Source organism: Salvia hispanica, chromosome 5 (genome assembly GCF_029641045.1).
Source record: "Salvia hispanica isolate PSC_SH4W2 chromosome 5, Shi_PSC_v1, whole genome shotgun sequence".
NCBI classification, from domain to species: Eukaryota; Viridiplantae; Streptophyta; class Magnoliopsida; order Lamiales; family Lamiaceae; genus Salvia; species Salvia hispanica.
This window is the reverse complement of record NC_142696.1, coordinates 23,534,800-23,544,788: the sequence shown is the minus strand read 5'-3', so window position 1 is coordinate 23,544,788 and position 9,989 is coordinate 23,534,800. Positions and strand designations below refer to the sequence as shown.

The following is a 9,989-nucleotide window of genomic DNA, read 5'->3' as shown; positions in this document are numbered from 1 at the left end:
ACCGGAGAAGAATGAGAGAGAGAGCAGTTGCTAGAGAGAAGGCAGAGCAAAGAGAGAGAGGGAGATCTAAGAATTAGAAACGGCGGATAGGGATAGAGTGAGTTTAACTACTCACAAAAAACACACCCTAGATCCAACGACCAACATTCACAATCCGGGTGATAATGCCACGTGGCAGCCATCGGTTAATCCCAGGTAAGTTACGGGCCACAACACATTGGGCCACAAATAATAGAATCTGGACTTCGAATTAATTAAGCCCATAATTAATTCATCCAGCCCAATTCACAATTGGTCCATATATCTCACACTATCTACTAACACATAAAATAACGACGTACAAAATCTTGTGTCGTCTAATAATGGGATCATTTTTCTTGAGATGGAGGAATTACTACTATATGCAATAAAAATGAAATAAGATAAATAATATTGAGTAAAGTAGTATACTACTCCATCCGTCCCATATAATATGCACCATTTAATTTTTTGGCACAAGATTTTATGTAATGTTGTTTTGTGAGTTATTGAACATAGAGTGAAGTAAAAGAGAGGAAAAAGTAGATATAATATTAATATGTTTTAATAAACATTTCGTTTTTAATGGGACAAAAAGAGAGTACTATTATTTGGATTTGGGGCCATATATTGTGATGGGAAATTGAAAATGAGGTCTTGAATACAAATATATAATAATGTTTGGGACTTGGTATTGTTTCATTGAAGATTTGAATCAATCATCTTTTAATATTTTTTTTATATGATCGAAACCAGTATAGCGGCATTTATTTTTTTGTGAATCTACTTATTTAATTAGTATTTATTTATATAGTTATTTAAAAGTTCTAACAATCATATGTTAAATTTTATAATCACAATATTTTTAACTGATGAGATAATGTTGTTTTCTTTCTAGAAACAAAATGCATTATGATCATTAAATAGTTAAATATTGTAATTATAATATTTTGAAAGTTGTGCTGAAATTACAAAATCGAGTTGAGATTGTCTCATTTGCCATTACAATTAATTCTATATAGTAATATACATATATCAGTGTGATATTAAATGATGTTTTTTTTGTGTATCCTATGAAATGCGGCATTTCATAAATTGAAGCAAATAAGTGGAACGTTAGAACTTCGAATTCGATTTTTGAAAAGGCTGAATGTGGAATCGATATTTAACTTGAGTGGTACATTTATATCTGAAGTTCGTTACAACGTCGGCTTCATAAATTATGCATTCAATTGTAAGCCTAAACATTTATAACAGTTTGAAATTTATTTCATTGCAATTGGTAGAAAATGTAAAGACAACATCAATTTTGTCCATGCCTGAACATTTTTTTTTTCATTTTGAGGGAAACAAAAAATAAGTTAAAGAATGAAACTAGCTTCTAAATTTGTTGGTCTTTTACAACTAAAAAATCCAACATTAGAAAATGTACGATAATATCATAAATATTAAAATATGCATCGTGTCTTCACAGTTCACACTAGCACAGTTGCACGAGCTTGTTGAAAAAAAAAAAAGAAGTTGGAACAATATTATATACTACTAGTAAAAGTCCAAAACTAATTATCGTCTATTATTCATCTTCGGCGTCGGTGCATTGAATTCATTTTGATACTTATTTTATGCAATTTACGATTAGAGGAAGAATAATCATTCATTCTCTTCGATAATTTGATAACATTCTCTACTTCCTCCCTATCAGTTGAGACAAGATTCCAACTAGAATTCGTCCTCAAACTGAATAAAATAACATTAATAATTTCAAAATTTATTTATATTTCATATTCTCCCATCCCCTGAAAATAGAAATTTCAAATTTGGTAGAATGGCAAGATTTTATTTATATTTTGCACAATACACTAGCAAATAATTTATTTATATGTATACTTGAAGTAAGCAAATAACAATCTTATTTTATTTGTATTTTGTACAATACACGTATATTACCATACAACGAATATATATTGATTAATATTTTACGAGAGTGCAAAGTAATTATAGAAATGGTCCACTGTCTGTGCATATGTAGCTCAGTAGCCTCGGGTTGACACAATAAATTGATAATGTAGTCTATTGCATGATATCAATTTTCAAGATCCCTATTGTAATGAGTTTTATTACACTACTAAGAACTGAGCACCATGACTTATGATGTTTAATTTTCCAATGACACTTTACAGAAGATACTAGTTTAAACACGTCTCCCTAACCTATCTATATCTGGATATAGTCTATAGGGGGTGTATTAGGGTTCTTCACAGCTCTTTGGTGTTAAGCTTCAAACAAATTGCAGCCCTTGGATCATTGAATTGGATGGTTATGATCAATGCATTATTAGACTATAATGTTGGTAGACTTTAATGTCGGTATAAGACTAATTATATCACGATCTTCTTAGGAAGGTCTGTATCAAATAATGGAAGAAAACGGTGCATCAAATAATAGCACTGGGCCATGCTGTTAGCTATGAAGCCGGAACAACAATACCTAGTATAGGATATTAAGACGACCATGTTGATTTTTCATTTATTAATTTGATTATAGTAATAGTAATTTATATATAGGCATGTTTTGTTATTTGTTAATTATTCATTTAATGATTATATATATAGGTGAGACATGTGATTGTGTATTAAAGTCTCAGCGGCTTCTTGTTGGAAGCTTATGAAAGACAATTTGTTTGGCCGAAAAGTTGCATATAAAAGGGTCTATTCATAAATGCAAATTCAGGACATTACGATGAATATGCTAATACAAATAGATTAATTGCGCAATAATTTATGAAAACATCAATGCAGATACATAATCATATATATGTAGTACTCCTACACAGTCCTACTTCTTAATTTCTCTTTATGGCACATTTAATTTATACTTTACCATCATTATTATATATAACAAAAACAAATATGGCTTATCAGTATATTAACTAACATAGAAAATCAGTTAAGAAAAACTCAATATCTAATGTACATTAAGATATGTAAGTATGTAACATTCTAGAGTGTATACTATTTTTTGGTTATCTAATTGAGTAATGTGTACAACAAAAGAGATTGAAGTTTTCTTTAAATAGTGAAAAGGGCTCGAGTTTGGTGGTACCAAAGATAATCAAATAGTACTAATGAGAAATAAAGTACTAGTACTACTTACTACTAGTATTCAAGAATCCCATTTTTATGAAGAGTGATCAATATAGTTCGATTTAGAAGCTAATAATGAAATTTGAATTCGAGATATTTAATTTAAATAATATTTACTTGGATTCGAAGACTATCACAAAAAATGCGTAGTAGGAGTAGTTTTTAAAATGGGATTAAGGTGAACGGAAAAATTAGATGAGATTGTATTAGGATTAGGCATAGCCGCATGGATTTCTTGTAGAAATGGAAAAAGGCTCTTTTCCTATTGATTAATGAAATTTTGCAAAGAACGCAACGTGCATTAACCACTTGACAAAAACACAAAACTGCAAATCATTAGTTTAACTGCTGAAAAATATTTCTAGTATTATCACTATAGATAGTATTTTATTTTAGTCAATCTATCTATATATATACACACACAAACTTGTTTTATCAGATCTAAATTAAATATATATTAGAAAAAGAGTCAAAACTTTGTACTAGAAAAAATGAATGAAAGAAGAGTAGACAGAGAAAGATGGAGTGGAAAGTAGATACAATTGTAGCTGTAAATTGCAAAAGTCCCGCAAAACTGAGCATGCTATAAAAAGATAAAAACAAAAGATTCACATTCACAGCACAACTGCACTTGCATATAATCTTTCTTACACAAAACAAAGAAATATTACTCTGATTCATATGGAATTTTGCAACTCTATATAATAAAGGAATCTATCCAGAACTAGACTACTCCTTAAAAAAGAGATTTAAAAAGAAAAGACTACAAATTGGCCCAGCCCAAAACTAAAGGGTTATGGTTTGGAAGATAGAAACAAAATAAAAGGAACGTTAAAGAAAAATAAAGCTTCGGAATCTCAAATACTTTATCTTCATGTAATCCACGTAGAGAGAAAAAGGCTTTAAAAATCGGCCATAAAAATCATGAAATATTAGTACATCTTTTCCAACACAAAATGGCAGATAAAGAAGCATAATATTGATTCCATTACTTTTCTGTAATTCCATTTCATTCTTTTTTCTGTTCATGGAAAACAAATGTTACACAAATTGGAGCAACTGGGTTATGTCATCTGTACAAAAGATGGGTCGATCAAAAATATCGATAATACAGCAAACGTGAGAAAACCATATCCCAAAATTCATCTTCTTATATCAACCCTTCTCCAGAAACAGCAAGAATGTTATATTTACAACAGTATACATACCATACTACAGAGGGTAGTAGGGTGCAGATGTGTATCATGTATCTGGTATATAGTCGTGATTCCTTTTCTGAATAAGCAACCAACCTGCGATTAACACAGAGAAACACATTTTACATCAGCACAAGAAAGGCGTCAAGGATGTCTGCAGCTTTGATTTTCTAGCAGTCTTACCTTATTCAGAGAAATCGAACATCCCACTAATCCAACCTTCCTCTCGAGGCCCTTCCTCATCTTCCAACTTCTCCTCAGGGGTGTCATCACCAGCCTTTGCTTCATGGGTAATAACCTCAGTTGACTGGCAACGATCGAGGAGCTCTGGTTTGTTATAGTATCCCTCCTTAAATAACGGACCAAAATCTACAGTTGATTCGATCCTCGAAGGTATAAGGATGTCTGCTTCTGAGTTGGGATTGTCAATATGCAGCGACTGCATCTCATTCCCCAGTGAGGACGACCTACTGATTGCAGCATTATCAACAAGAAGAATTCTGTTGCAGGTGTTTTGCGAAGGGTATGGAATAATTGCCCTCGACCCCCCCCTGAGACCGGTCTTATCCTCAGCATGACCACCAAGAGTCTGAGGTCTATCAATGGCCATGTGATCCAAATCAAGCAAATTCTCCATTCGTCTGGATGACCCTGGTGTAAAAGTACAGAGCTTGTGTTAATCATGTGACATAACTCAAGATGAAAGATACTGTAAACGTATAATCTCGATAAATGGATGAAAATGAAACTATCATCCGGAAGTAGCATCACTGCAAACTGTACATAAACTACAAATCTTCACATTTTAAGCAGGGCCCAAAACAAATCAAAGTTCCATCGGGGGAAATACACGGTTATCACAAAACCTAAATGGTAACGCATCTTACCTCCTTCTGAGCTTTCTGTAGAGCTAAAAGAGGGCGGCTTGGAATGAGAAATAATACTTGCTCCATCAGTCTTTTCTTTAGTTTGATCACTACTCCCGGAATCACTAAGATGTTTCTCGTCAGCAGGTATAGAACTGCATAAAAGAACCAAGTGAAATGCCGATAGGAAACATTATACACTACAGCTAACCTTGTATCGGAGTACAAAAAACAAATTACAGGAGAAAATGACTTATGTACCAGCTAACCAAATAACCATCATAAAGAGCTGTTTCCTGTTTAATGTTGTGCCAGCAGCTAATGGATGACTAGCAATGATAGATCAAAGAGGCTGTCAATTGCATTTCATGGGAAACTGATTGAGAAATGAGAACTGTAACCATCTAAAGTTTTCAGCAGTACCTCTTTAATATACACTGCATCTTCTGAGAGATTGCAATTAGAAACACTAACATACCCATCTAACCCTATGCACATGCCATCCATACTATTCACTCATGAAAATGCAACACAGAAATTGACGATTTAGTGAGACTGTTAGCGCACAAGCAAAATATACTTAAAAAATATTTGTATATCAGAAAGATCGCATTTCACGTACTTGAGATGTGGTAAAGTTTTAAGAGTATTTCAATCAAAGACGTGGTCACTATACTATGCAGTAACCTTTGTTGCTGCTTATCTCAAATTCTTTTAGAGCAGTGGGTAATTTCCTTTCCTCTAACAAGCCTACAAGGAGTTTGCCGGGAAGTTGGGAACTGACAGATCCAACATTTGTAGATTGTATTTTTGAATATGATCCGTGAGGGAAAAAAGAACATACTAGATGTAACTGAGAGAATAATAGCCAAGTATGAGGTACCGACCTGTCAATCCAGCCAGATCTTGTTGCTCTAGGAAAATTATCAATTATTGGCAACAAATCTTTGTGCCTTATCTCAAGCTCATGTGACGAAGCCTTCTCAATTTCATACTCCCCACCTGGACCACATTCTTCGATTGGAGAGTCCATTACGTGGAAATGCATCTAGATCAAGAATGCATATTGAGTTAAACAAGAGCATCATTAATCACAAAAATGCCAGTGACTATAAATGCATACCTTTGACTTTTGCCATAATGGTAACCTGCCAGAGTTTATTTGTACTTCTGCATTTGACAAATACCAGTGAGATCTATCAGGTGACTTCAGAGAATCAGACTTAGCTAGTTTCTTGTCACTAGAACTTGCATTCTCCTGAGAAACCATTTTGGAATCCTTGTCAATTTCCGCATCATGCAGTCCATCAAAGATACTTCCAGATATACACTCCTCTCTTTCCGTATTTTCCAATCTTCTGCATACATCCCACCATTGAGTGGGTTCTACCTTCACCCTTAACTCTTCATTTTGAGGGTTAGCTTGTGGGGCTGACAAAGATCCGGTTCTACTCTCAATCAGTTCAGGGCCCATTGAGGATAGGATGTCATGCTGAACCACAAAGCCTGATGGGGTATAAACTAAGATATGCTCCAGTGATGTACTAGTCGACTTAACATCCCGAGAACCAGTGGAGCCAGTAGAGTTAGAATTATGGAAGATGGCAGCAACAGCTCCAGAAGGCACCCATAACTTACCCACCATTGAAGCAGCAGTATTGCTTACTGAATTAAGTAAGCCAGAGTCACTGCACTTAATCCTGGTGATGGCGGAGAGGGTGCACGTAGGTGGAGGCAAAGAAGGCTGCTCATTTACAGTCAAAGATGATGTAGACCACCATGGCTGAGTGGAAGCTAAAAACAGAGAGGTACCTTGTCCGGGTTTATGTAAAGTATGAAAACCTTCATCTCCTCCATAAGGAGATAGAGCAAAGATATGGCAAGTTCCTCTTGCTGATACAATAGCAATCCACTGACTGCAACGACTAAAGCAGATATCTTGGATGACCTGATGAATGAGACAGGGAAAAACATAGGTGGGAAGGTTAAGAAATGGGTTACGAATGAGAGGAGGGAATCAGTGAACAGTAGATGAAAATCGGCATGCATATACTTACTGCACTTGTTATGCCACGATAAAGCTTGTAAAGATGCACGTAGGAAGTGCTCCAGTCACCAGAACCTGATGCCCCACCTTTATGAGGCATGATCCTAAAGATGTTCATGTTATTTCCGTGCACAGAGGCAGTAACCAGAAGGGTTCCACTTGGGTCAAAACACAAAGCCAGTATTGGACTTGTATGAGCCCTAAATTGTGCTATGACATCCGAGGAAACAAGATCCTTAACAACAATCTGTAATAATTTAAGACAGCGAGGGAAAACAATTACGAGTAGATATAGAAACTCAATATCTCTCAATGATGGAATACTAAATACAAACCTTAAATTTACCAAATTTAATTAAATACCAAGATATCACTACTTTGCACTTACCACTCCCGCATTCTCTGGTTCAGATGCTGCTAGTTTCCCAGCTTTCCAGCCAGGAGAACCACTAGGACTCTCTGGAAGCAGCTCTGGATAATACTTGGAAAGTTTCTTGTACCCCATGTCCCCCAGGTTGAGCAATCCTGCAGCTAAGTTTTTGCTAGACTCCACTGCGTAGCGAGCCATTATGGTGCCGCTACCTGGTGATGTTGATGGACTCACACTAGAGGCAAGGCTTTTTGGACTCACACGCCCCGTATTTAACAGAAATGGGCGATTAGGGGGATAAGCCAACCACCTTGAACCCAGAGCCATTGGACCATAAATCATGTTGATTCCAGATGATCCTTGCTCTCCAACTCGCGGTACAGGATACGTCAGAACTATGAATTTCTTCTCAAGAGTAAGGGTGTCAAAGCAGTAGATCTGCAAAAATAACAAATAAGTTAAGTATCTGTAAGATATCAGGTTCATGAAAAATTGGAATTTGAAGTAAGGACATTAGTGCTCAATCATCTGGTAAATCATACTTGCAATGAATTTCATTCTAACAATCATTTATAGATTGAATATACTAGGACCCGCCAATTTAAGTAACTTTCCCAATTGAATGAAATCATCCCAAGTTCCTCCATAGAAGGCAGGCTTGCCAAAAGAAAAGTATCAAGTCCAAGTCACATCACATAACTGAAAGGGAAAGAAAATGCAAATTCCACCAATCAAGGAATTGGATATCATTATTTACTCAATCACTATCTACACTGCCATGTTAATTTATGCAATTTTTTAATGGCAGCCTTGCTTCTTGTTTTTTTCCTTTTCTTGGGGGCAGGGGATTGTGGTGCCCTAGGGTGCAAATTGTAAACAATAAATCCTACGTCCATGGGTGCTTACTTGTTCTTCGAGACCAATAGCTACTACTCGTGGGCAGCATCTAACCATGAATACTGCTGATTTGAAGTCAATAACCTTTACATATTCATTCGACTTCATTGAGTAAAATCGAACAGCAGTAGGGAGTTCGATCGGGATCCCAAATGACGTATCTGTCGAACTACGTCTACTATTGCCTTGACCAGTACACTGAGCTGATGTCATTCTTTCGTTCTCATTCCCACCAACCACCACCAGTATAGGATGTGATGATTTGTACTTTCCATTACCATCACCCTTTGCAGGAGCTGGAAGCATCTGCAAGAAGGTAACTGGCCCATCACGCCTAGATACCAATTCCCTTATACCAGATGCATCCTCAACATCAAAGACCTGAAAACCTTTCAGATAACCAAGTAATAGTGCACATCTGACGGAAGTAGCACTGAGTTCTAATTTGTCAAAACCAGCCCACAAAACCTGATATAAAAAAGCATATGTATGATCAATGGTTCCAAATTCTAGTTCAAGAAAACTGACATTTAAAATAAACAATGTAATTTCAAATAAATTTGATGTTCAGCAAACAAGAAATAAAACAACAATGAGAAGTTGGTCAAAACTAGTATTAATCAAGAAATTAGTACGACTAAATTCATAGATATAGATAGAAATCAAGTTAGAAAACCTAAAATACGGCAAGGCATTAAACCAATCCAGAAAATGAATGATCAACTTCACGCAACCGTTAGTAATGATCATTAATTATTCGGATCAACTTTGGGCGAAAAATCCAAGTTGGGTCATTTCTCCAAACAAACAAGTAACTGGCGTCTCGGAATCAATCAAGAAGAAGAAAAGGAGTAGATACAAATCATACAATAACAGAATCGACTTCAAACCAGAGTCCCGTATAGCAAGATGAGAAACGATTACGCGGCGGAGACAACAACACAGTCAAGTAAGGAAGTTAGGAATATCGACCTGCTCCTTGCGATCGTCTCCAGGGGAGGAAATGGAGGCGGCGGCAGAGCGCACGGCGGTGCTAGCATTCGTCGACACCGTTTTGATGCAGGACGAGATAATCCTCAAGGAATTAGGCAGCAATTTGGTGCTCTTCCCCTTGCCTTTCTTCATTGCTCCAATAGAGATACTTCCTATCCTCAATCAGCCTTTCCCAAGCACGGAAACCACTCCACCACCGTCGCGTACAGGCCGACGCGTTAGCCGAGCTGCCGTCGATCATCAATTTGTAGGATCGCCGGAGAGAAATGACGACAGCAAAGCGAAACAGCAGCAATAATTTTGTAAAAAAAATTGGTGAAATTTGTGGGGTTTGACTTGGAAGCGAGATATGTACCTTTGTTTACTGTGAATGGACTCGGTTCGATTATATAGTTGCGTTTGTGTGTGTATAGATATAGTTATAGAGATACAGGATTCCCTCCTCTTCAAATGTTTGTT

General features: G+C 36.1%; 1 protein-coding gene across 6 annotated transcripts; it reads right to left on the bottom strand.

Annotated features, from left to right (window-relative positions):
- Positions 1-4,140: 4,140 nt before the first annotated feature.
- LOC125188751 (autophagy-related protein 18g-like) lies at positions 4,141-9,989 on the bottom strand. 6 transcript variants are annotated; one of them, XM_089058982.1, is made up of 12 exons: positions 9,510-9,982; positions 8,547-9,005; positions 7,659-8,078; positions 7,281-7,517; positions 6,958-7,171; positions 6,347-6,846; positions 6,111-6,271; positions 5,647-5,731; positions 5,485-5,552; positions 5,245-5,378; positions 4,541-5,008; positions 4,141-4,453 (listed from the first exon to the last, which is right to left on the bottom strand). In XM_089058982.1, the coding sequence occupies exons 1-11, from the start codon at positions 9,660-9,662 to the stop codon at positions 4,542-4,544; spliced, it is 2,898 nt and encodes a 965-aa protein (XP_088915108.1). In that variant the 5' UTR covers positions 9,663-9,982; the 3' UTR covers positions 4,141-4,453; position 4,541. The 6 variants fall into 6 exon arrangements, with proteins under 6 accessions (XP_088915108.1, XP_088915107.1, XP_047941742.1 ...); XM_089058981.1 differs by having other exon boundaries at positions 6,347-7,171; positions 9,510-9,978; XM_048085785.2 differs by lacking the exons at positions 5,485-5,552; positions 5,647-5,731 and having other exon boundaries at positions 6,347-7,171; positions 9,510-9,971.

Coding starts and splice junctions, on each gene's coding strand:
- LOC125188751 (XM_089058981.1), bottom strand. CDS start 9,662: ATGAAGAAAGGCAAGGGGAAGAGCACCAAATTGCTGCCTAATTCCTTG. Junction 7,518..7,658: donor AACCAGAGAATGCGGGAGTG/GTAAGTGCAAAG, acceptor AAATTATTACAG/ATTGTTGTTAAGGATCTTGT. Junction 5,553..5,646: donor ATGCAGTGTATATTAAAGAG/GTACTGCTGAAA, acceptor TATCATTGCTAG/TCATCCATTAGCTGCTGGCA.